Source organism: Zea mays, chromosome 2 (assembly GCF_902167145.1).
Source record: "Zea mays cultivar B73 chromosome 2, Zm-B73-REFERENCE-NAM-5.0, whole genome shotgun sequence".
Classification (NCBI taxonomy): domain Eukaryota; kingdom Viridiplantae; phylum Streptophyta; class Magnoliopsida; order Poales; family Poaceae; genus Zea; species Zea mays.
In genome coordinates, this window is record NC_050097.1 from 182327200 (window position 1) to 182354885 (window position 27686).

General features: G+C 47.4%; 2 protein-coding genes across 3 annotated transcripts; both read left to right on the plus strand.

Annotated features, from left to right (window-relative positions):
* Positions 1 to 820: 820 nt before the first annotated feature.
* Positions 821 to 3474, plus strand: LOC100193958 (uncharacterized). Of its 2 annotated transcripts, NM_001139027.1 has the most exons (6): positions 822 to 1630; positions 1724 to 1901; positions 2310 to 2473; positions 2593 to 2851; positions 2927 to 3051; positions 3193 to 3454. In NM_001139027.1, exons 1-5 carry the CDS (start codon positions 924 to 926, stop codon positions 3035 to 3037), a joined length of 1419 nt encoding a protein of 472 aa, NP_001132499.1. In that variant the 5' UTR covers positions 822 to 923; the 3' UTR covers positions 3038 to 3051; positions 3193 to 3454. The 2 variants fall into 2 exon arrangements, with proteins under 2 accessions (XP_035820452.1, NP_001132499.1); XM_035964559.1 differs by having other exon boundaries at positions 821 to 1630; positions 2927 to 3474.
* Positions 3475 to 10592: 7118 nt separating this feature from the next.
* LOC109944347 (uncharacterized) lies at positions 10593 to 22580 on the plus strand. Its single transcript, XM_020549078.1, has 2 exons — positions 10593 to 10758; positions 22389 to 22580. The coding sequence occupies exons 1-2, from the start codon at positions 10603 to 10605 to the stop codon at positions 22578 to 22580; spliced, it is 348 nt and encodes a 115-aa protein (XP_020404667.1). The 5' UTR covers positions 10593 to 10602.
* The last annotated feature ends 5106 nt before the right edge of the window (positions 22581 to 27686 follow it).

Consider the following 27686-nt stretch of genomic DNA (forward strand, 5'->3'; position numbering starts at 1 on the left):
ATGCATTGGCCACTGCGCGAGTCGGTGTCGGGGCTGGTGTCGGACGAATACGGGAAGGAGGCGCCTGCTCTTACGCCCTCTGCCGAGAATGGGGTGGCGCGGAGGTGGAGGCATGAGGGGAGAGAGAAAAGAAGTAGAATGACGAACGAGGTGGCAGCAACTGAGGCGAGGACCATCATTATCGTGCGTAAGTATAGATGGTCAAATGGGTCGTATTTGGCCAGCCGGCTCGAGGCACGACCCATTTAATAGAGGCTGGGCCAATCCGACATGAGCGTCGTGCGATACTTGGACCGTAGCCTCGGCCCGTAGTGTTGGCCCGGTCCGGCACGATTTATTTTTATTTTACAAAAAATCATATATACATATGTACAATTTATATTTAATATTATAAACACTAGAACATGATGTTCTATTGGTTAGACAACTTTGTTTAGTGTCTTCCACCCTTTCTTCCATTTTTAGGGTGTGGGTTCAAACCCCACCTTCTACACCGCTTTTTAACATACTGGTGCTTTAAGGGTGTTACATTTTTAAATTATACGAGTATGACATTTTGTTAGGAGACGTAGTTGCCTATCCTCCTAAATCCGGTTCAATACCTTTCTCCCAAACCACCCAAAAAAGCGCCCGCAACAATCTCTTTCTAATCCTATCAAAACATTAACAACCAGACCAGCCCGTTCTGTTAACCAGAAATCCTCCCTCGGACCCACTTTGTTGGCCGCTCGCTCTGGCTTCCTTCTCTTGGGCTCTACGGAAGATGGGGAAGGGGAAATAGTTTAAAAGGGCAGTCTACATCCTAATCTCTAGCCCTTAGTCGTGGACTGTTTGGTCTCCTGTATGTAAGCCCGGGGTTCTCGTGGGTGCGATTCATTGCGCCGCCGCAGGATCATCGTGATCAGGAGAAGCAAGCTAGCGTCATGGTGGAGTACGGCAAGCTGCTTGAGATGATGGTGAGCCTTTCCATAAACAACCAGCAGTCCGCCTTGGCGCTGCCGCGGATGCGGGAAGGGCGTCGGGAAGAGGACGACGACGCGGCGGGGGCGGCGGCAGCGGCAGCGGCGGATCGCTTCTCACCTGCTTTTCTGGGGCATCATCGCGATCGCGACATCATCTATCCGCGCGCATACGCGCCAGCGCCTCCGATAGGGCAGGAAGCCGGTCCGTCAGCGCCGTCGCAGATGCATCCTGCATCGGTGTGGATGCCGCTGCCGCCCTGCGACCTTAGCGTACCAGACGCGCGGCCCTTTGCGGAAGGGCGCAGCATAGCTCGTGGGGCCCGGAACGAGCCGGCCGTGCCGCCTGCCGCAATAATCGCCGCAGCTCGCGGCCCCCGCCCTGACGGCCACGCCCACGCGTATATGGCGCCGCCGCCATACCTAGGTGGCACGATGTCTGTCAACTACCCCAACTCGTTCCATCGTGGGAACGAGGAAGCCTTGCTCCTCGCGCTCTCCGAAGAAACCCCCGAGATTATCGTGTCGTACGCCTGCCACCTCTTAGAGAGCAGACATGGGCAGCGGCTATTCCGTCTGGTGTTCAATCACTGCAACCAGCAGCTGCGGGATGGGATCGTTGCTACGATCACCCGGGACAAGAAGAGTTTCAGTAGCCTTTGCACCCGGAGGTTCTTATCAAATACCGTACTTCGGTTATCTTCCAGTTTTTTTTTTGTTATTATTTCAGCCAATAAATTAACTGATAGATTATGTCTTTTCAGGCCAGATGAAGTTGTTCATATAATCAGTTCCTGTGCAACTCGGAGATCAATGCAGCTTCTTGGAGATGCCATGCTGCAATGGATGGCACATAATCAGATGAGGTACCTCCTGTCGGATTCAAAAAGATTAGAAGTGCTGCAGACTTTCATATTGAGATCTCCTCCAGATATTGCTCAGGTACTTTCCTGTGTGATAAATGTGTGTCCCAGTGGAACAAATGGTAGTTTTCTGATTCATTCAAGTTATGGCCGAAAGTCTAGCAACAATGGTATCTAGTAGACTTAAGACAAATATTTTGGGAGAGAGTATACAACAACTATTGACTTCAGTTCAGACAGTCATGCCGTCTCACTAGTAGCCACAATAATACTTAGGCTCTCTCTCCTTCTCTCTCTCAGAAAAAGAAAAAAAATCCTAATTCAGCGTCCAACCTTCATGGCAAACTAGCTTATATATTCCCTTCCCATTCTAAACAAGCAGTATCTGTAAACCTTATTGCATTTCTGTAATGCATTTCAACAATTCGCTCCTGTATGTGTTCATATGCACTCTAATTTCCATTATTTGACGTTTTTGTGTTAGCAGTTCATTTTCGAAGCAGTTGCTCAGAATTGTACAAGACTTGCATATCAACAAAATGGACTGCGCCTACTACAGAATTGCCTAGATCGTGTCAGCCAGAAACAAAAGGATTATATTTTTACACAACTCTCTTATGAGAGCCTTTTCCTTGCTCAAGATTCCAGTGGGTATGAATGTGGATATATAGCACTGTTCCAAACATCCAAAACCTTAATGTGCATAAAGTTCTTTTGCCTTGCTTCATGTCTGCATTGATGTTTCTGATATCTTTTATGTTCTTCCACAGAAACTGGATTGTTCAGGACGTTCTGCGGAGGGGAGATCCCTCCCACATTGAAATCATTGCTTCCTGCCTGAGAAATCATTACGTGACACTCGCAAAAAATAAGTATAGCAGCAATGTAGTCGAATGGTGTTTAAGGGTATTCCACGAAGAAGAGAGATCAGTCATTGTATATGAATTCATTAGCTATTCTCACTTCAGAGATCTGGTGACAGACGAGTTTGCCAATTTTGCTCTCTCTACTGCTCTTCAAACATGCGAGGTAAGTTTGCAAATTTAGTCCTGCTACTGCTATTGTAACATGTTAAGTGGTCACTCATTTGTTTATCTTCTCCAGGTTCCTCTCCGAAACATCTTGGCAAATGCCATCCTTTCCCAAAATATCATTATACGGAATCAACACTGTACGAAGATCTTTAGCATATTAGCCAAATTTAGGTTTATTTAACGGAATCTTTTGAGGTAAACTATACTTTGAAAATCTATATTGACATAGTTTTAATTGATACCATATTGATATTTAAACATCCAGGCAGAGAATTTTGAAGTAGCAAATTGCAATTGAGCAGATGATTTTCTACTATGGTCTTTCGCTTTCTGCAGGTATTGTGAAGTAGGTACCAGGTGTCAGAACCATTTTGTGCTTGTGTGGATTGTGGCATGTGCTGGAGACTTCAGGCATTGTGTTACCTTTGCAGTTAGCTACATGTTGTTCAAGTGTTGTAAGCGTTAAGTGATTATTCAGTTACGTTGCTAGTTGTGATTAGCTTAGTGCTTTCTTTGGGAGGATTGATGTCTCAAGATCTTATTGATACAAATTCCTGCCTTTATTTTTTGTCCCAGATGAAATTGAGAATATTTTATTACTTTATTTATTTTGCTGAATATAGTTTCTATCTCTGGTGATATGAAACCATGGATGATCATCCTAATTTAGTTTTTTTGTTAGTATAGAATTATATTAAAGCTATAATGGAATAAATAAAATCTATTTGCATGCAAATTAGAATTTACCACGCCGTCTCGACCCCCGTTGGAGAGCATCCTGGGTGTCATCACCCCCAAGGAATCGGGTGAGCCGCAGCCTCAGCTGACAAACCCATGACTCTCTTCACGACCTTCGTGGGGGTCAGGATCGGCGCACCCACTTTGTGCTTCAGGATGAAGAGCACAGGAGTAGAAATTCATGCAAAATACTCACGGGGCGTTTGGATCCCTTCATTTTAGAGGAATTAGAATTCATTCAATAAAGTAACTTATTTAGTTTGGAATTTGACATTCCACCACTTTCCAAAGTTCAGATATAAACACATCTCAAATTCATGGGGTGGAAGATGATAAATGATTTTATGCATTAGTAAAATTTGTTTCTACTCTGTAACTTACATGACACTCTTCATCTCACTCATCTATAGTAAAAATGTAGCACATAAATATCTCCGACATCTTGCTAATAATAATATACAAATATATTTTATATAAAACCGAATTATCTTAATTGATATATGCCTAAATTACTATTATTAGAATGGAATTCAATTCCAATGATCCCAAAAGACCAAGTTTCGGATATCTCACGGCAATTTACCCAGACCCGGGCAGGCCTAACCTCCTTGGATCCAGACCCCTCAGGCCCTTGGTCCCCGAGGTCGGCACCGGAAGTGGGTCGGCAGGCCGCTCCGCCACCGCCTCCTCCACCGTGGGGATAGACCCCGGCTCAGCAGACGTCTGCGTCTCGGGCAAAGGTGCAAACACCTCGAGCCCAAGCATCGTCGGCGCATCCGGACCAACGGATGGGCCCACTAAAGATGGCTCAGACTAGAGCCTAACCTCAGGACTGATGCCAAGCTAGATCTCCATCCCCTCATTGTTGTCGTCATCATCGTTTTCGCTGATCGTTATCATGGATGCCTCCAGTGGCAGCCCTCCCTCTCCTGTGCTCGACGGTGCCTCTCGAGAGCATCACGAGCTGCCTTTTTCTAGTGGACCGCTTCTTCTCCTCGTCCTTCTTCCTATTTTGATGCTCTGCAGCCAACCTACATGTCTCCCGACCAGCCACGTCTTTTGGGACCGAGGGCAAGGCAGTTCGGTAACCTTGTAGCCCCTATGGATGAACAGGAGGTCATGTTGAGATGAAGAAACGAGGACAAAAACGGAAGTAGGATCTACGGCTTACTAGGGACACGTAGCCGCGCTCGAGGCGCATCGGGACAGGGGCGGTGTAATCGACCTTCCCCACTGTGCCCTTGACCCGCTTGAGGAGGTCGTCGGTGGTGAGGGTGGCTGACGCCATCCGAGAAATCTCTACAGAGGCCTCAAGCGTCATCTCGTCCAGGCACAGGCGCCGCTCCACTAGCGGCAGCACCCTCCGACGGTGGAAGGCGGCGACGACCTGGGCTGTAGTAAGCCCTTGGTAGTGGACCTTCCGCAGGGCATCCAGGAGGGACCGCAGCTAAGACTGATGCTCCTACAGTGCGCACCACCGCCAGTTTTCCCCCGTGGTGGTCACGGCCCGCTTGGTGTACGCAGGTAGCCTCCCGTCGTCATTGCGAAGGTAGAACCAGCGGCTCTGCCACCCCTTGTTCGAAGAGGTAAGGGACACAGGGATGTATAGCTGCACCCGATCCGAGTGCAGCTGGAGCGTGGAGCCGCCAACCCTCATCGCAAGGCAGATCTTATTCACCCCTGAAGGGAGAGAAACTGGCACCGCGTGGAAGAGCTAGAGCCACAGATCCTAGTGGGGATTGACCACGAGGTACCCCTCCAGACCGTCGCATAGATCGCCGCCTGGGCTATGGAGTTGGGGTTGAAGTTATGAAGCTCCACCCCATAGTAGTGCGGGAGCGCCCGCATGAAGCAGCTCGCCGGCACCCCAAACCCCCACTCATGGAAGGGTACAAAGCTGATGATGTAGCCCGTGGACGGGGTTGGCTCCTCCTCATCCCTAGGGGCAAGCTACTTGGGGTATGCTCCGAAGGTGCGGGAGTGGAGCAGCCCCTCGTCGATCAGGCTCTGTAAATCTTCATCGATCACGGAAGAGTAAGGCCATGGGTTGCGGGGAGCAAGGACTTTCAACTTCTTGGCCATGGCGAAACAGGAAGGAAGCGACGAAAAGGTATGCGTTTTTTTTTGTCTCGGAGCGCAATCCTTGGACGCGACCAGAAAGGACAGCAGTAGCTAAGGCTGGGAAGGCGAGAGCAAGCTAAGAGCCGGGAGGGGGCCCTTCTAGATATATATAAATATATTTATGTGTATATATATATATGGACCAGCGAACCCACCAAGGTCAGGACCGAGCTCCCCGCATTGTAAGATCGAATTTGGAAATAGATTTCGTCTCTTCGAACCCCGTAAGCACGCGCGCCACAGCGGATAGCCCACCGGCTTTTCGTCCCATCACATTAACTCCCACATAGGGGACACACATCCCATCCAGCTGACGCAACCAACGGGCGCCATTCCGCCTCCTCAAGGTAGGCGCCTCAAAAGGTGTGTGTGTCTCTCTCTCTCTCCACTTCTCCTTCTCCACAGGTGATGGGAAAGGATATCTCTTGGGATCGCTCTCCCAGCGAAGGAAATGGGCCCCAAGCCTCTTACTAATCAAGGGCTCGAAGGTTGGCCCCTAGTCGGGGTTCGCTAGCTTCCTAGAGCACACGGGCTTCGAGCCCTTTACTGATCAGAGCTTTGAAGGTTGGACCCTCGTAGGGTTTCGACAACCACCCTAGAACATAGAGTCGGGGATGACCATGGGTACGTCCGTTCATGGCCGAGGCTCAGGATACAATCTCAAGGTACCCTAAGACATATCCGGGACCCCCCCGAGAATGATCGAGATGGTATCCCATCGGAGGGAGGCATCGAGCCCTTGGATCCCATCAAACAGGTCCGGGCCAGCGAATCACCCGCATGTATATTGGGGTGCGTCTCCGGACCACTAGCCGACCCCTATCAAACGGGGCTTGGGCCTCCACTCGGATCACCAGCTAACAGCTCACAGGAGACATCATGCTCGTTGCCCATTGAGGGTAGCATGGTGCCTTCCCCTCTTCCTCCTTGTAGTAAGGCAACAAAGAGGTGTATCATTAAAAGTCAAGGTGTTCCTAGTCGCCCTCTCGTCCTGTGAAGAGGCTCGGGGGCTATCCTTGCACAATTGTTGTGGTGGAATTGTTGGTAGCACCAACAAACCAACACAGAGAGTCAGGGATGCCTTTGCACCCATGCTGCAGCCAGGAGACGTGCAATGGATAGATCAACGAGGTCCATGGAGGGAAACATAAAGACCTCTAAGGAGTAACCACTCCTCCGAGACCTTGGGGGATACACCCGATGGGAGCACTCGCGCGCACCCATCGGAAATAAATCTACTACCTTTCAAAAGGTTAAGCAACACGCCTGTGAGAGTTTGGCAGAACCCCCAAGCAAGTGCATGCACTCCCTTAGAGGCTCGGGGGCTACTATCGGGTATCATAATTAGGGGAACCCGAATTATGCCCCTACGCATACCTAACACCTGAGTACTAGGAAACCATAACCCAAAAAATGCGCTCCCCGAGGACACGCAGGATCGAATCACGATTCGTTTGAGACCCCGCCCAACGGCTGCTCAAAACTACGCCTCACCCGAGCCCATCCTTGGGTGAAGGCTGCGCTCGCGTGGATCCTCGACTCACCCGAGGGCATGGACGAAGGACAACTTCGAGCTTGGCCTCGACCCAAGTTATCGGGAACCACAAAGGTGTGCGCATTAAATGCAATCGATACAAATACCTGCTCCAACAAATGATACCGCAGTCAACAGAGGATGATGGGACCGCGGTCCCATCTACTTTTTACCGTCTAAGATGACGCCTACCTGCGAATTTCGGGCACTGCTCCCTCGCTCCGATCACTGTTCTTAACTACTCCGGATGGGACTTGCGACGTCTGGGCACAGTCTCAGCCTCAGAAGAGAACTCCGCATCGCCCAAAGTCGGCCTCGGCCTCGAGAGGAAACTCCGCCTCGCCCGAGCTTAGTCTCGGCCAACTGCACTGGTAGTAACACATTAAATGCTACCAACTCCTCATGAATCTCGCAGAAGACCACTCCGACTACTGTTCTGACCACTCCCAGTATGACTGTATGTCTAGGCGCAGGCCCAATCATGGCCTCGAGAGAAATCTCCGCCTCGCCCGAGCATGGCCTCAGCCAAATAACATCGACAGAAGGACACCCGACGCCACCAACCTTTCCGCAAAACCACTGACAACGGGATGGCTACAGAAATCATAGGGCTGGTGTCAAGTCCGCTTTACGCCATATGGGACGGGTTACCGTACACTTTTCACCATACTCTTCGCTATTTCAACAACTACGGCTCAAACATCTCGTTCACAAGATGGGCTCGTGTACGCATCCGAGCCCCCAACCTTAGCCTCGGTTCTATGCTTGGTCAAGATACGAGATAAAGGGGTCAGACACCCTCCTCCAGATCAGCCAAGTCAGGGGCCATACTGCTACAAGGGCTCGAGATCTCCCCCTGTCGACAACTACGACAACACATGTACTCCTGGGTTCCCTCCTTGCAGCTATAAAGGGAGTCCGGAGACTCCAAGGGATAGAGAACAACACTTCACCATTTGCCCCCACAATCGATATTGGCACTAGTCATAATCGCGCACGAAGACTTGAGATCCATGCCCTCTCTCGATCAGCTTGTATCCTCTACTACAGGCACCTAGTTGCAAGATAATATAAGTCCCATACCCTGCTAGAAGTAAGGCCTTCTATTGTCCGAACTAGGATAAATCTTGTGTCTTCTTGCATCACACATTTGGACCGAAACAGGTAACACAAATTCACTAGTTGGTTAGGACTCTCCGGTCAAAATACCAATAATAGGGTATATATATAGACTAGTAGTTGTAGCATTCTCCGAGTCAACGGTCAAGCCCAGCTTGCGATCACACGTAAGTATGTGGCTGTCCAACGGTGAGCTAACCCGTGTTGTTCATGCGTCCACAAGTGCATTGAATCCAAAAAAGCCATGCACGTTTGTACGCGCGCACGTCCCCGCACGTTTGCACACACGCGTACCATACACATCTTATAAGAGCTATGTAAGTTGTGAATAAATCTTATAAGAGATATGTAAGTTTTGTAAACAAATTTATTTTTACTTTGTCATATAAGAAATGACCAAAATAAAAATTATTTATTTTTATGAGTTATACCATTTTATATTTAAATTAATTTACTGCTTCAAAATATGATTTGAAAAATTGTATTTACTTAGTGTAAAAAGATAACACTCGGCTAAGAAAATTCTTTAACGAGTGCAAGATAATATAAGTCTCATCTCACGTTAGAAGTAAGGCCTTCTATTGTCCAAATCAGGATAAATCTTGTATCTTCTTGTATCACTCATCTGGATCGGAATACGTAACATAAATTCACTATTTGATTAGAACTCTCCCGTCGAAATATCAACAATAGGGTATATATATAGACTACTAGTTGTAGCATTCTCTGAGTCAACGGTCAAGCCCAGCTTGCGATCACACGTACCTACGTGACCAGCAGTGAGCTTACGACCCGTGCTGTGCTGTTCATGCGTCCACAAGTGCATTGAAACCCAAAAACCATGCACGTTTGTACGGCCTACGTCCCCGCATGTTTGCACACACGCGTACAATACACATCTTATAAGAGCTATGTAAGTTTTGTGAATAAATCTTATATATATATCTTGTAGTTTCATAAACTATAAGAGAGATGTAAGTTTTGTGAATAAATTTATTTTTACTTTCTCATATAGGAAATGACTAAAATAAAAATTGTTTATCTTGATGAGTCATACAACTTTATAGTTAAAATATTTTACATTTTAATTAATTTTCTGCTTCAAAATGTGATTTGAAAGTTGTATTTATCTAGTGTAAAAAGAGAACACTCGGCTAAGAAAATTATTTAACGAGTGCTAAACAGAAAACACTCAACAAGAAGCTCTTTGCATAGTATTTTCTTTTAGCGAGCGTTTTATATTTAGCACTCGGTAAATAGTTTCTCTGCTGAGCGCCGAAAAAACATTCGACAAATTACTTGCCACTTGGCAAACTCATTTCCGGTAGTGTCCTATATGGTATATATAGAGAGAGGGAGGGTGTGTTTATTTGGCTTTTGGCTTTTACTTATTCCCCCTAAAATCCAAAAGACAAACCAAAGTGCTAGATCTAGTAAGCAACTTTCTATAATAGTCGACTTTCTCGCAGTGCAAAACTGAAAGCACCTCTAAAACTTCTTTTATCGGCTTTCGGATGAAACTGTGAAAATATATATCTAAAGACTTTTAGTGGTTTTAGTGGGTTCTATCAAGCGGTTTTAGGATTTGGAATGGCTCACAGCTTACAACGGTTTTTTTCAAAGCTCACAATATACAACAGTTTTTTCACAATCACAGCTCAACCAAACAGAATCAAGTTGTAGCATCCTCGGAGTCAACGGTGAAGCCCATGCTGCGTTGACACGTACGTACGTACTCGACCAGCAGTCAGCTGACCCGTGCTGTTCATGCGTGCACAAGTGCATTGAAACCCAAAAGCTATGCACGCGTTTGTCCCGCGTACGTCCCCGCACGTTTGCACACACGCGTACACGTTTACGAACGCCGCATCTGAGATAGAACACTACACGATCGGTCAGCACGTACGTGCTGCCCTCTGCTGCGTACGTAGGAACACTGACCCGTGCCGTGACGTACGCACGTACGAATAAACCAAGCGAGTCACGTGTCACTCAGAGGTCAGTCACATGAACCACATACGGCCTGTCTCACATATCGTGTCACCGTCAAATCCGATTCCAGATCTGCAGTCCCAAACAATCACTATAAATACAAATCGGGCGTGCTGTTCTATTGTTATCATCAAATCTATCAACGCTACTGTACACACGACATCCAGGACGTGCCCTAAGAACACCATCATCCACACCGTGATACGTGCATCGACGAGAAGCAGCAGCGCAAGTGCGCAACAATGGCTACCGCGACCGCGAAGGGCATGAGAATAAGGCCGTCCATCGAGGCGCTGGCAATGGCGGACGTCGACTGCGCCTTCAACGATGACGACGACGACGACCAAGACGCGCCGCCGCCGGAGCACCTGCGCGCCTTCGAGGCCTTCATTGAGACGGTCACTAGTACAATTTGGCTCTATACAAGCGGTAGGATTTTTACATCACAGACGGTTCGGTTAGAAAACCGCCTGTGATGTCCCAGGCGGTTTAGTACGCCTGTGATGTAATAGTATCACAAGCGGTTTTTGTTTAGGACCGCCTGTGATGCTCTATCCTTTTCACAAGCGGACCCTAAGACAAAACTGCATGTGATTGTAAAATTATGAAAATACAATTTAAATATGAAAATAATTTTAATTTTTAACAGAAATATGCAAATACAATTTAAATGAATTAATATTTAATTTTTAACAATAATATGCAAATACAATCTAAATGAATTATAATAGCACACATAGATAACTAGAGAGATTTTAAATTAATTGGCAACCACAATTCATAGTCGATCATACATGATAACAAATACAATTTGATTCATACAATTTTTCATGAACTACCATTTTTCCGCATGTATGGCTTTAAGTTCTTATCAATTTTCTTTTCCACACGCTTGATTCTCTCTGGACCGTTAAAGACGAACATCTCTTCATACTTATTGTATTCCTCATCTTGGTCTCCCACATTCTCAACTCCAACAATTTTTTGCTTTCCAGAAATAACTACATGCATCTTCTCATCTGCTGGATCGAGTACATAGAACACTTGTGCAACACATTCGGCAAGAACCCACGGGTCATCTTTATATCCTACTTTCTTTAAGTCTACCAGTGTGAGTCCGTAGTTATCCACTATCACCCCCACGGGATGTTGTACCCATTGGCACTTAAACAAGGGTATTTTCATGCTTGGGCCATAATCAAGTTCCCATATTTCCTCTATGAATCCAAAATATGTGGTCTTCTGTCCATGTAGGTCAAAAGCATCGATACGAACACCGCTATTTTGTGCAACACTTTTCATGTCTTTTGATTTAGTGTAGAATGTGTACCCATTGATGTCATATGCTTGCCATGATGTCACAAAACACGATGGCCCAGAAGCCAAATTCTTCATTGTTTTCTCATCCGAAGAGTCTCCGAATGGGATGTTTTTGTCCATTAACCATTCGCTGAAACGATGTTTGTGCTCCCTCATGATCCAGTCCTCTGTGCGGTTCTGATTTTCTTTACGAAGCTCATTCAGGTGTTCCTCTATGTAAGGCTCGGCTATCGTGAGATGTTGTAGTACACTACCATGAGCACAATGTACTAGCTTGTAATCCTCAACGCGAAAAGTTTTCTTGCCCATTCTCCCTCTCCCACATAGTTTACCCTCATGTTTAGGTACAGGCACACCTATCATTGTTCCGTCACTGATGTAATCTATACAGCTCTCAATCACTTCTTCTGTAGTGTATCCCTCCATGATTGAACCCTCTGGGTGAGCGCGATTTCGCACATAACCTTTTAATACTCCCAGGTATCGCTCCAACTGAAACATATGATGTAAATATAGTGGCCCTAATATTTTTATCTGATCCACGAGATGTATGATTAGGTGTACTTGCATATCAAAAAATGATGGAGGAAAACACATTTCAAGCTTGCACATAGTCTCGATGATGTATGCCTTTAGATAGTCCAAGTCTTCTAAAGCTATTACTTTTTGTGAAACCGCATTGAAAAAGTAACACAAGCGTGTGATGACAACTTTGACATGCTCTGTTTTGAGGGCTCTTACCGCAATTGGGAGGAACACCGTCATCATCACATGACAGTCATGAGAGTTGTAGCCAAATAGAGACAAGTCCTTCATCCTGACTAGTCTGCTGATATTGGATGAGAAACCGGTGGGCACTTTGACCCCACGCAAACATTTGCAAATCTTTGTTCTCTCCTCAACTGACAAGTTGTAGCTAGCTGGGGGGAGGTAAGGCTTCCCTTTGCCACTATCCACTGGATGAAGTTCTGGTCTGATTTGAAGATCTACTAGATCATTGCGTGATTTAAGTCCGTCTTTTGTCTTACTCGGCATGCCCAACAAGGTTCCAATGATGCTGTCAAAAACATTTTTTGTTACATGCATCAAATCAATGCTGTGGCAAATTTCCATATCCTTCCAGTATGGGAGGTACTTGAAAAATATTGATTGCTTCTTGAAAGTTGTGTAAGTTGAAGGGTCAGTTCTCTTTCTCTTTTCTCCTTTGTTTTTTCCCTTTCCGAATACAACATGAATGTTCTTTACAATTTCAAAAACAAGTTTCCCACTATAAGGCTTTGGTGCACCTTCACTTTCCAGTTGATTGTTAAATTCCTCTTTCATCTTTCGGTACTTATGCTGCTTCATCAAGAACCGTCTGTGTCCCATGAACACCAACTTCTTGGATGATTTAAGGTACATGGAAGCAGTTCCATCGACGCACACTACACAACCATTCTTTCCTTTAGTCTTTTGCCCTGATAGTGTGGCGCCACCGGGAGAATCATGGATGGTAACAAATATAATTGCTCTTAAGTTGAAATACTCACGGCAATACTCATCCCATATTCTAACTCCTTCATTCCAGAGCTTTGTCATATCTTCCATAAGAGGTTCTAGGAACACATCAATATCAACACCAGCTGATTTCGGACCTTGAATAAGAATAGTCAACATAATATACTTTCTTTTGTGACACAGCCATGATGGAAGGTTGTACATCGTTAAAGTCACGGGCCAGGTGCTATGTACACTTCTTTTTTCACCAAATGGATTCATTCCGTCTGTACCCAAAGCAAATCTTACATTTCTGGTTTCTTTGGCAAACTCAGGATACATAAGATCAAAATTTTTCCATTGTGATGCATCAGCAGGGTGTCGAATCTGTTTGTTATTCTGCTTGCGATTTTCAGCATGCCAACGCATAAGCTCAGCCTCCCTAGGGTTTGAGAACAAACGTTTTAAGCGATCAATTACTGGAAGATACCACATCACCAAAGCTGGGTTCTTTGACTTCTTTTTCCCATCCATGTCATCAAAAGTGTCATCGTCACTTTCAGGTCCAATAGTGGATTTCTTGTTTTTATTTTTCTTCGGGAATTTTTTTACACAGTCTTGATTGTAGCTCTTCTTGTATCGACTGACATTGCAAACTGGGCATCTTGATGCGTTCTCAAAATCGCCACGATACAGAATACAATGGTTCGGACATGCATGAATTTTTTGCACACCCAGAGCTATGGGAGATATAAGCTTCTTCGCTTTATAAGTGCTTGTTGGTAGTTTGTTGGGTTTTGGTAGTAATTGAGACAGAAAATTCAAAAGATCTGTGAAGCTAGTATCAGACCATCCGGCGCTAGCCTTCAACTTCAGAAGTTCTAGAACTGTACGCAGTGTAGTAAACTCTTTGTCACAACCCTTTGATTCATCATATAAAGGTTCTTTTGAGGCACTTTCCAGTCCCTCCATTTTAGATAGCCCTTTCTGCGATCCCACAGAACTTAACATTTCTGGTTCCATATGGCGCAACATCTCTTCACAATCAAATTCTTCAAATTCTTGATTAGCATCCACATTATCCACTTCACCATCAACTTTAAGATCTAAAATTCCGACAACTCTCTCGTCATTACGAGGCACTTCACACGGATCCAACTCACCATGTTCTGACCATATCGTGTAATTGTTTTTAAACCCTCTTTTTAGCAGATGTGATTGGATTACTCCTATATCTCTCCAAGCTATCTTATTATCACAATCGATGCACGGACATAATATCTCCTTGCTCTTTCGCAAATTCGCGTGCTTGTTGGCCGCTTCAATAAAGCTTCTCAAATTTCGAATGTACGACGGATGTGGTCTTGGCACATTGTACATCCAACCTCGGTCCGCCATTACCTATCCCTATATTGATTAACGTCAATATCGAGATGTAACATGAAAAAATAAATGTTCATGAAAGTGAAACAAGATCATATCGAGATGTACCTAGTATATGAGACAAAATTTTTTAAAATATCCCTAATTAATTGAATTTAATCCCTAAATCATGAACGAATTAATGTGCATGAAAATGAAACAAGATTGCAGCAATATAGGTACCTTGAGGTGAGACAACTCTTCAAAAAAATCTTTAAATCAGATCAACTACAAGTCTAAATCTTGGAATTCCTGAGTTTTTCTTCAATTCCGGTCTATATTACAAAATTGAGGCAAAAAATCGTATCAAAATGAGAAATAAAACAAACGGAGATCATATATATGCATAAACTCTTGAAATCAAGCCCGAAAATCAAAAACAAAACCTTTTCCCCGTAGATCAAAAAAATCCGCCGCCGCTACAGTACTGTGCAGCCTAGCGGCGTCGGGCTCCGGAAGTTAGGGTTCCTGCGCTGGAACCGAGCCTTTTATACTACATACACATCACAGGCGGATTTTAAGAAAAACCGCTTGTGATGTATAACATCACAAGCGGTTTTCTATGTCGACCGCCTGTGATGTTTACATATCACAGGCGGTCGACATAGAAAACCGCTTGTGATGTTATACATCACAAGCGGTTTTTCTTAAAATCCGCCTGTGATGTTTTTACTATATAAAAGCGTCGGTACGGTGGCTTAGGGTTTAGTGTTTTCGCCCTGATACTACGCCGCCAGGCTGCTGCGCCGCCGTTCCCGTCCCCGTCTCCGAGCCGTGAGCGCCCTCCACGCCGTCGCCGAGCCCGAGCCCAACCACCACCGTCTCCGAGCTGGGCGCCCGTCCCCGTCCCCGAGCGCCACCGTCATCCGAGGCGCCCTCCACCCCGTCCCCGAGCCCGAGCGCCGCCGAGCCCATCTCCGAGTGCGCCACCGTCCCCTTCCCCGTCCCCGAGCCCGAGCGCCGCCGAGCCCATCTCCGAGTGCGCCACCGTCCCCTTCCCCGTACCCGAGCCCGAGCGCGCCGCCGTGCCCATCTCCGAGTGCGCCACCGTCCCCTTCCCCGTCCCCGAGCCCAAGCGCCACCGTCTCCGAGGCCAAGCGCCGCCGTCCCCATCCTCGAGCCCGAGCGCCGCCGAGCCCGAGCGCCGAGTGCGCCGCCGTGCCCATCTCCGAGCCCTCGGTGCACTCCTTGATCATGCCTTAATTACTTGTTAAAAATTCATGCCTTCATTACTTGTTTTTGCTAGTCCTGCCTTAATTATTGTTAATCTTATATTGTTAATGTTGGTCATTATAATTATATTGTTGGTGTTTTCACTTACATATTTTGTTAAGGTCATCATTTTTGCTTTAGTAGCTTGTATCCCTTGTGATTAAATGTTGGTAATTATGCTTATGAAGAATTTTGTCATGGATAGTTGATGCAACTACTAGGACCCCTGCCTTAATTATTGTTAATCTTATATTGTTAATGTTGGTCATTATGCTTATATTGTTGGTGTTTTCACTTACATATTTTGTTAAGGTCACCATTTTTGCTTTAGTAGCTTGTATCCCTTGTGATTAAATGTTGGTAATTATGCTTATGAAGAATTTTGTCATGGATAGTTGATGCAACTACTAGGACCCCTTCTTGGTAGAAAATCTCCATAGTGATTGGGGAAACAAGTCTATTTTTAGTGTTTATGGCCACATACATCATGGAAGTACATAGCCATGGCAATGTTATTATCTCCCTATGTTATAAGACTTGTTCTTATCTCCCTTCTTAGTTTTTTGACTACCTATCTTTGCTTCCCAACCCTATGTTATAAGACTTGTTCTTATCTCCCATCTTTGACTTGTTCATAGCCATGACAATGTTATTTGGACCCCTCTTTTTGCCCTATAAGCCACATCCTTGTTTTCCCTCTGATCCCTGCCTTTGTTGCGATCTCAATGTTGATTGTGAGGCTTGGCCATTTTCAGTTTTAGAGATGGAAAAAGAGCCACTTGACATGGTTGAGAGCTCAGTTCGAGTCATCGAGACACATGTTGACATCATTCGCAGTCTAGTGACTGATGGGGTTGTGGATACTAGTGAACCGGAATCGGTGTACACACTTAAGACCACTTTGTTTCAAATTGGAGATGTATGCGACATGCTTGAGAAGTGTGCTCTGTCCATCAAAAAGTATGCTGACTCCAAGAGGGCTAAAATTATTCAAGATGAAGCCCTGCAATATGCTGAAGATGATGATGAAGCTGCAGATGATTTGGAGGAACTCCCATGCCCAGATTTCCTTACTCAAGCCGACATATTGGAAAAATATTTTGGAATTGAGTATGATAGCGACCAGTCAAGGGGTTGTTGATGTTTAGTCCTAAACAACACGATATGAGTATCGTAGGTTTCACTCTTAGAGATAATGTATTTTGTATGAACCTCTTAGAGAGTGTCAAGTCAATGAACTATCTTCGAGTACTATTGGGAAGTGTATCTCTTTGATGTATTTTTTTTCTAGTGATATCGATGGTGCCGAGTAGCACCAAATTTGGACTTGTGTCCATATCTATAGATGCTAGTAGTTGAGCACTAGCTCCTACAATCTTAAGTGTGTAGACCCCAAGAAGAGATTAAGTCCTGTAGTCTACCACCTCCCGTTATTTGTGGGCTTCACCGATGGCTGGAAACATTTGGTGATAGCAAACGACCTTCGGGTTGAAGACGTCTGCGAGCTTGTTAAGGGGCCAGACGATGGTGAGCCGGTGTACTATGTCCGGATGTGTGGTCACAAAATTAAAAGCTGCCCCGGCTGCATGTGTGTGCTTCTCTTCTCTTAGGTGGGTCGCTAAGTGATCTTAGTAGCCGACATAAGAGAAGAGAAGCGCACAGATGAAGCCGGGGCGGCTTTAAATTTTGTGACCACACATCCGGACAGAGTACACCGGCTCACCATCGTCTGGCCCCTTAACAAGCTCGCAGACGTCCCCAGCCTGAAGGTCGTTTGATGTCACCAAATGTTTCCCGCCCTCGGTGAAGCCCACAAATAACGGGAGGTGGTAGTCCACAGGGCTTAATATCTTCTTGGGGTCCTACAGGGCTTAATCTCTTCTTGGGGTCCTTCAGCATGGCTGTGATGTTATAATGCTGAAGTACCCCAAGAAGAGATTAAGCCCTGTAGTCTACCACCTCCCGTTATTTGTGGGCTTCACCGATGGCTGGAAACATTTGGTGATAGCAAACGACCTTCGGGCTAAAGACGTCTGCGAGCTTGTTAAGAGGCCAGACGATGTTGAGCCGGTGTACTATGTCCGGATGTGTGGTCACAAAATTAAAATCTGCCCCGGCTGCATGTGTGTGCTTCTCTTCTCTTAGGTGGGTCGCTAAGTGATCTTAGTAGCCGACATAAGAGAAGAGAAGCGCACAGATGAAGCCGGGGCGGCTTTAAATTTTGTGACCACACATCCGGACAGAGTACACCGGCTCACCATCGTCTGGCCCCTTAACAAGCTCGCAGACGTCCCCAGCCCGAAGGTCGTTTGATGTCACCAAATGTTTCCCGCCCTCGGTGAAGCCCACAAATAACGAGAGGTGGTAGACTATAGGGCATAATCTCTTCTTGGGGTCCTTCAGCATTATAACATCACAGCCATGCCTTCTCTGTCTAACTGCATTGGAAAGTGCCTTTTCTCCAAGTTCCCTTATTGATGGAACCAGTATATCACACTAACAGTATATCCCTTTATCGATGGAACCAGCTTGAATGGCAGACAACGAGCAGCCTAGTATGGATGTGGTCTGCACCGGTGCGTCTAACAAAGTTGATGAAGACGCGACCAAACTTGAATGGCAGACAACGAGCAGCTCCAGTGAAGGGAGCGGGGAGGATAGTACTAGTGACGACAATCCTTGTACTCCTATACCTCCAAGGAAGAAAAAAACATCAGATGAGCTTGATGCCGACTATATTCCCAACGATGAAGAGGTAAATAGAAATATGTGGACTATATTGTAAAATAATGTTCATATATGAAAGGCCATTAATTTTTTCACTATATAGATTTCAAATGAAGAGAAGAAAGAGGATGCATCTTCTACACGAAACACGGAGGATGCTCCGATGCCTGAATCATCCGTTTCACATAAGCGAAAACGAGGGCGACGAGGTCCAAATCAGATGAAAGAAGGTGCAGTTATGTATGTAACAAAACTAAATGCAGAGGGGTTTCCTGAAGAACCACTTGACGTGGTTACAAAGTTTCGAAATTCCTGCGGGGCTACTGTTAGAGATATAGTGCCAATCACACTTCAAAAATGGAAGGATTTAGATGAAGACACCCGCAACAAGCTATGGGTTAAGTTGTCTGAGTCATTCAAGTTCCCAAAAGGCACAGAGGATGCAGTAAGGAAGTCGATGCTCTCTGCTATGGCCAAGATGTTTCGTGGGTGGAAGGCCGAGATGAATAGGGACTTTGTTAAGAAGAATAAGGTTCCTCCGCCCAAGAAAATGGGGAAAATCACTCAAGCTCAGTGGGAGGAATTTGTTCGTCAGAAGACCGAACTAAAGGCCAAAGAACTGGGCGAAACTAATTCTCAGAGAGCGAAGATGAACAAACACCCCCATCGCCTGGGGTCAAGCGGATATCACCATAAAGTTGTGCAGTGGAACAAGATTATCGAGGAAGCTATAACTAACGGCACTTTGGACCCAATATTAAAAGATATCGATGAGAGAGCTATTCGTTGGATCTTAGGTCGAGCAGGTTTGAGTGAGGACGGCAAACTTGTGCATCCAGAATTGGTAGGCGAAGTTTCGTCAAAAATTCAAGAATATGCAGATAAGAGAAAAAAAGGAGAATTTAAGCCTCGGAGGGAGAATGACATACTAACTGCAGCCCTAGGCAATCCTGAACACACTGGACGGGCTCGGGGAATCTCTTCTAAGATTTCCTGGAGAGAGGCGTTTCCAGAGTATGCGTCGTCATATAGGAAACACGAGAAGTCGAAAAGGACCCTTGAAGAGACTATTGATGAAAGGGTACAAAAGGCTATTAATGACGTGATGAACAAAATGAAAAAAAACAGAATGCATATCATTTGAACTCAAGCCAAGCCACATGAGTCCACCTATAGTCCCTAGCAGCGTTGGATCTGTGCAAGACTTGACCAAGTACCCTGTAGACGATATTGTTGAGGACAAGCCTTGCTTTCTTCATATTCCAATCAATCGATCTGGGACAAAAACAAAGCAAGCTGCTACTGGTTTGGTAAAACCAGGACTTGTTAACTACAAGGACAATCCTGTCCCGCCACACTATGCTGTGGTCGAAGTTCTAGAAATCACAGACAATGGTTGTGAAGATTGGGAGATAGATTTTCCAGTTGAGGGGATCATAACTTTGCATGAGGCAATTAACGAGTTGGTCCTTTGGCATTGACGCGACATCAAGTTTGGTGATGAGCCGAATTCAACACCAATGCAACAAAAAGCTAGTTCGATCATTCCACACCCCATGGTGCAGGAAGATATGACACCGACCTCCAAAAAAATCGTTGAAACAATCATATCGCCTCTTGCGAAGGAACTCGACGAGGGGGGCGTAGACAAAATTGTTCCTCAGAATGTCGACGTCAACATAAAAAAGGAACCAAAGGTTGGCACCAATGTTGAAGGGCCAACTATTTCAAAGAAGATTCATAAGCGAATCGCCACAGACGATGTCAAGAAACCGTCAGAATCAGTGGCACGCTACCTGCATAAATTGCAGAGAGTTATGACTAATCAATCAAAAGCAGTATCAGCATCTCATGGAGTAGGCACACGGCCGGCCCAAATAGACAATTTCGAAGTATGGGAAGAAGATGGAATGATTCATACTCGAGAATCATTACGTCTTAAAACCAATATCTCGGTATACAAGAAGGAGGATGTTCCTCCTAAATTTGTGAATGGGAGACCGTTCTTAACGACGATGCAACTTTCTAAGTTGTCGACTCCGGAGATTAGAATGCATGAGTGGTACATGGTGGCTAGCAACAAATACAAACTCGGGGAATTCACATTTGTTGTGCCAGAAGATGCATTTTGGAGCAATGATCATATAAATCCTGTGCGGCATTTATTCTTTGACGATCTCTGGTCGTTGTACCACCGACAAAGGATGGAAACGAACTACTTAACCCTCTTCTGCTTGTAAGTACCTCTAAACTTTCATATTTGTTAGTTTTGTACACGCACACATAAACGAGAGTCTAACGATTAACACTATTACACATAGGATGCAATACATGGATGATAAGAAGAAACAACTTAAGACAAGGTTTCTTGACCCGTTGATGATATCCCAAGCTCGCTACAAAGTAGTTGCTCGGAGGCAAGGAGAAGAATACAAAGACTTGGACGATGCTGAATTTGAGAAAGCCGTCAAACAGAATCAGAGAAAGAAAATGAAGGTAATGGCGGCATACATTGGACGAGCCATGTACAATCATGTACAACATGGCAAGGACTTAATAATAGCTCCGCACCACTTTAAGTAAGTTATCGACATGGTTTAATTTTGAACTATAAATTATGGCAATCGTGATATTAACATGTGTTTTCGTCTATGTCTATATAGTGACCACTACATTTGTATCATGATCTGGCCAAAGGATGGTAAAGTCGTGGTCTTCGACTCACTGAGAATGGAAAAGGCTACGTATAATGACTTCTTGAAGATTTTAGAGAAGTATGATTATTATTGCACACTTGTACTTATTACATCTTAACAAATGTATTCTTAATCTCACAATGCTATTCTTATATGCAGTGCATACCGTTTTTATTGGAAAGATCTTGGCGGCGAACATCCAGAGGACAAGCCTAATTTGTCAATATCATTATTTCCATATGGTGACAAACAACCTCCGGGTACTGTCCTGTGCGGTTATTATGTATGCGAATGGTGTCGTGTCACCTTCCATTACATGGTCAATCGTGAGGATGTAAGTTCGCTATCATTGTCTATATTGCAATTTTTATGTTATATTGTTGCTCATCACATTACTCTTAGCACCGATTGCTTTTTGCTTTCATTGCAGGTTCCTAAATCTAAGATCAATGCTGAATGGTTAGAAAGAGATATGGTTTCCAACGGCGTGGCTAAGGTTGTAAGAGACTTGCTTTACTTTATGCGCCGTGAAGTTCTTCATCAACAAGGGCTATTCTACAATGTAAATGGAAATTTGCAAAAATTCCCAGAACTAAGTTTGTACACAATATCACACAGTGTTTAGGTCTTTAGTTAGGAACTTTAGATGTTTAGTTGTCTATGGAACTTTGAGATGTTGAGTTGTTATGCAACTTGATGTGTATAAATCTGTGTATGATGGAACTTGATATATATGTGGATGAATCTGTGTATGTATATGGGGATGTTTGAATTTTTGTATGATGAATCTGTTTATGGAACCTGCTGAATCTGTGTTTGAATCTGTGTTTGAATCACAGGCTGTTATTAATTCTGTTTCTGTATATGAATCTGGAAAATATATATGAATCTGCTTCTGTATATGAATCTGGGAAATACAGGCGGCTTATAATTAAAACCGCCTGTGATGTGTGTCTATCACAGGCGGTTCTTTTAAACCGGACCGCCTGTGATGTGTGACTATCACAGGCGGTTCTTTTAAACCGGACCGCCTGTGATGTGTGACTATCACAGGCGGTTTTTGATTGACCGCCTGTGATGTTGTTTTACATCACAGGCGGTGCAGCACAAGCGGTTCTTGGAACCGCCTGTGTAGAGGCTAACCGGACCGCCTGTATAGAGGATACCTGTAGTAGTGGGTGGTGCCGCTGGACAAGGTGCTGGCGTTCGAGCACGAGCAGAGCGCGAAAGCCCGGCGCCAAGGCCACCGGCGGGAGGACGACGTCAAGGAGAAGCTCGAGCTCTGGGCCAAAGCCGTGGCCGCCAAGGCGAGACGACAATACATCATCAAACACGACAACCAGAATGTCTGCGTGCACCATGTCTAGAGGGCATGCTTGCTTTTTTTTAAAAAAAAACAAGTATTCTAACATTTTCTAACCATTTTCTATCAATTCCAGCTCTTTGTTTTTTTACTAGATAGATGGTAGTCTCTCGGTTTTTCCGAGGACGATTCACTAAGCAGCAAACCAGATCTTTAATGTATTTTCCAGTTTGCTCCTAGATCTCTTGCTTATTAGGGTTCCCATATATCTAAAGAGAGGCAAGGTAGTTATTTTTTTATTTTAATAATATCAATTTAGGGCAATTTTTTTTGCACAATTCCATGAAGTAGGCGCACATAATTCTCTAGTTATTTTTGTCATGATTTGTTGCTTTTAAAAAATGACTCATAATTTATTACTAGGTGAGTGTCTGTGCGTTGCAACGGAAACATATAATATCACGATAACTTATATAAAAATGTGTGTTATACTATATAAAAAATGTTTTGTAATCTATTTGTAATCCTAGCCATACATAAATTTTGTCAATCAGCACGGAGGATGCTTCTGATCATGAAATTGTAACACTCAAGACAGATACCGAACAACAAGTTCGAGGCGCATGTACTCCTTCAAACAGTGATGACGATAGGGAACTATCGATTTGTGACAACTCTAGTCAGGTCATTTCCAAGAATGCTGAGAAGATATCTGTCAAATGACACTTTTAGGATGACACTTAGGCAATACATACAAATACAATACATCTTGGATGACATTTAGGTCATTTCCCTGAGAAGACATCTAGGCAATACATATAGTACATCTACGAGGACACTTTTTACCATCAAATGTGTCCATCTAAATATGATATAAGGCCCACAAAAGGACATCATAATACAAGCTAGACCAAACCTAAACAACAAGAACATGCTTCTACACAAATAAGGACGATGATTCCTGATCCACAATGTACACGAAACATTTAGAGTTCTTGTTTAGATGAATAAGTGTCGGCGTTTCGACCCCGGGGGTCCCTGGACCGACGAGTAAATTGTCGCCGCGTGCCCCAGCCCAGATGGGTCGGCGCGAGACGGAGCGCGAAGGGGGGAAAAGCCAGAGGGAGACAGGCGTAAAAGGGGGAAACCCGCAGCCTTCATGTTTGTCCCGCGCCCAGGTCGGGTGCGCTTGCAGTAGGGGTTACAAGCGTCCGCGCGGGACGGAGCGAGAGGCCTATGCGCGCGCCGTCCCGTCCTTCCCCGCGCGGCCAACCCTCTGTAAGAGGGCCCTGGACCTTCCTTTTATAGGCGTAAGGAGAGGATCCAGGTGTACAATGGGAGGTGTAGCAGTGTGCTAACGTGTCTAGCAGAGAAGAGCTAGTGCCCTAAGTACATGCCGTCGTGGCAGCCGGAGAGGTTTTGGCACCCTGTTCGTGTGATGTCGTGGCCGTCGGAGGAGCGCCGGAGCCTTGCGGAAGGACAGCTGTCGGAGCTGTTGAGTCCTTGCTGACGTCTCCTTGCTTCCGTAAGGGGGCTGAGAGCCGCCGTCGTCATGGAGCACGCGGGGCGCCATCATTATTTGTTTTACCGGGGCGAGCCAAATGGGACGCCGGTCTTGTTCCCCGTAGCCAGAGCTAGTTAGGGGTAGGGTAATGATGGCCCCTCCTGTGACGTGGTCGGTCCGAGCCCTGGGTAGGGCGAGGCGGAGGCTCTTTCGAGGTCGAGGTCGAGTCTGTCTTCCGAGGTCGAGTCCGAGCCCTTGGGTCGGGCGAGGCAGAGACCGTCGGCTGAGGCCAGGGTCGAGTCCGAGCCCTGGGTCGGGCGAGGCGGAGTTCATCGTCTTCCGGGGCCGAGGCCGAGTCCGAGCCCTGGGGTCGGGCGAGGCGGAGTTCGTCATCTTCCGGGGCCGAGGCCGAGTCCGAGCCCTGGGGTCGAGCGAGGCGGAGTTCGTCGTCTTCCGGGGCCGAGGCCGATTCCGAGCCCTGGGGTCGGGCGAGGCGGAGTTCGTCGTCTTCCGGGGTCGAGGCCAAGGCCGAGCCCTGAGGTCGGGCGAGGCGGAGCTTCCTATGGCGCCCGAGGCCGGACTTGGCTGCTGTCAGCCTCACTCTGTCGAGTGGCACATCAGTCGGAGCGGCGCAGGCGGCGCTGTCCTCTTGTCAGGCCGGTCAGTGGAGCGGCGAAGTGACTGCGGTCACTTCGGCTCTGTCGACTGAAGGTCGCGCGTCAGGATAAGGTGTCAGGCCATCCTTGCATTAAATGCCCCTGCGATACGGTCGGTCGTCGTGGCGATTTGGCCAAGGTTGGTTCTTGGCGAAGACTGGGCCTCGGGCGAGCCGAAGGTGTGTCCGTTGCTTAAGGGGGCCCTCGGGCGAGACGTGAATCCTCTGGGGTCGGCTGCCCTTGCCCGAGGCTGGTCTCGGGCGAGGCGAGATCGTGTCCCTTGAGTGGACCGAGCCTTGACTTAATCGCACCCATCAGGCCTTTGCAGCTTTGTGCTGATGGGGGTTACCAGCTGAGATTAGGAGTCTTGGGGGTACCCCTAATTATGGTCCCCGACAGTAGCCCCCGAGCCTTGAAGGGAGTGTTAATACTCGCTTGGAGGCTTTTGTCGCACTTTTTTGCAAGGGGACCGGCCTTTCTCGGTTGCATTTTGTTACGGTGGGTGCGCGCGAGCGCACCCGCCGGGTGTAGCCCCCGAGGCCTCGGAGGAGTTGTTTGACTCCTTCGAGGTCTTAATGCGTTTCGTGATGCTTCGACCGGTCTGATTGTTCCCTCATGCGAGGTGGTCGTAGCCCGGGTGCTCAGTCGAGTTCCAAGTTCTCGGGCTGGTATGTTGACGCTGTCAACGGTTTTGCTGGAGCCGGGTTTGCGAGAGCAGCCCCCGAGCTTCCGCATGGAGCGAGAGGACGGTCAAGGATAGACTCGACTTTTTTACATACGCCCCTGCGTCGACTTTCCGCAAGGAGGAGGGGGGAAAAGCGCCATGTTGCCCTTAGAGGGCGCCGAACATGGTGTCGCCAGTGAGCTGCTAACGGGTAATCCGAGTGGACGCCCGTGCCCCATTTGTTAAGGGTCGGCTAGTGGCCCGGAGGCGCGCTCCAAAAGTACCTGCGGGTGATTTGCCGGACCCGGTCCCCTTTTGACGGGGTCCGAAGGATCGATGCCTCCCTCTGATGGGATTCCGTTACAAAATTGTTCCCGTTGGCCTCGGAAATGTCCTTGGGTACCTCAGGAGCGTAGCCCGAGCCTTGGTTATGTATCGAACGTACCCAGGGTCATCCCTCGCTCTGCGTCTGAGGCGACTGTCGAACCCTTCGAGGGCTAGCCTACAAACCCCTGATCAGTAGTGGGCGCGGAGCCCGAGTGGCCTGAGGCGGCCGTTGAACCCTTCCGAGGGGCCGGCCTTTGAACCTTTGACCAGTAGTGGGCGCGGAGCCCGAGCGCTCTGAGGCGGATGTTGAACCCCTCCGAGGGGCCAGCCTTCGAACCTCTTATCAGTAGGGGGGCTCGGGGCCCGTTTCCTTCGCGGAGAAGGATCCCTTTCGGGGTATCCCCTTTCTCGGTCCCTGTTGTAAGAGAGAGAAAGAGGAAGAGGAAAAGGATACGAAATCGAATGACGTGGCGCACCTTTTTTGACGCGGTCATTATGGCGGAGGTGAAGCGTCGCCTGCTTCGCCCGCCAAAGGTGTCGCCCGTCCTGCCGCAGAGTTAATGCGACGGGACGAGTGGTTCACGGGGCGGCCGTTGCGCGTGCGCGAGCCGTTCGAGGAACGAGCGTTTTGCTTTGAGTTTTGAATCCCGCGGCGGGTTCGGGTGAAGTGTTGAATGGGTCTCGCCTGGGCCTTTATATATTCGGGAGAGGGACCGGTGACGGTTTTTTGCTCTGCTACTTGCCTCCTTCTTAGGTTTTCGCAACCCGAGGGAATAGCTAGAGAAAGGAAACCGCTCACCCAGCCCTTGCCGCCGCCACCTCTTCTGCTTGGTGATGGCCGACCGGGTGACCATTGTTCCGCCGCGTGACCCGTGGCTTTTCTCCACCGTCACGGCGGATGACCTAGAGGCCCTCATTGCTGAGGGTTTGCTTCGCCCTCTCTCCGGTGACCCGCAGCCGGAGTGGATGGCCCCCACGAGCGGAGCCGCCCCGTCCCCGCCGCCGGGGTATGTCGTGAGCTTCGTCTCCTTTCACGAGCGGGGGTTCGAAGTGCCGGCAAGCCGATTTATGCGGGCGATTCTGCATGTCTACGGGGTGGAGCTGCACAACCTCAGTCCTAACTCCATCTCACAAGCTGCCATCTTCGCGGCGGTTTGTGAAGGGTACTTGGGGATTGACCCTCACTGGGACCTGTGGACTCATCTCTTCTCCGCGGAGCTTTTTGCCTCGCCGACGGGGGAGAGAAGGGTCCGCACGGCAGTGCGGGCTGGTGGCTGTATCCTCCAGCTGAGGCAGTCGCGGGCGCCGCAGTATATCCCCGCCATCCTTGTGTCCTCGAACAAAGGGTGGCAGCGCCGGTGGTTCTATCTCCGAAATGACGACGGGAGGCTCCCCTCGTTTTCTCAGCGAGTGGTGACCGCCGCCGCCGATAACTGGCGCTACGGGACCCCACACGATAGACAGAAGAATCTCCAGCCCCTTCTGAAGGCCCTGGAGGAGTTGCGGAAAGGAGGGCTCACCGCTGCGGGAGTGGTTGCCGCCATTCATCGTCGGAGGGTGCTTCCCTTGACGAAGCGGCGGCTGCCGCTTTGGGAGATGACGCCGGAGGCCGACTTGGAGGGTTTGCGGATGTCCTCGGATCCCCTTCCCGTCGACGACCTCCACAGGCGGGTAGCCGTCACGTTGGGGAAGCCGGACGCCGGCGCCCTTTCCCAGCCCTTGATGCATCCTGACCGCGGGTGTGTGTCCCTGGTGAGTGTCCGCTCCTTCTTTCTCCTTGCGTCAGATTGCACTTGGTTCTCGCAGCCGAGACTTCTCGTCTGTCTCCAGGAGGTAGAGCATCACAAGCCTTTCCTGCCACCGGTCTCGGAGGACGCGGTGGACCAAGCTCCGCAGAGGGTTGCCGCGGAGAAGAGGAAGGAGAAAAAGGACGCGAAGAAGGCTCGGGCCCGCGAGCGGATGCGGGCTCGGGACGCCTTGGAAAAGCTCCGTCATCGGCAGGAGAGGGATGGGCTCCCG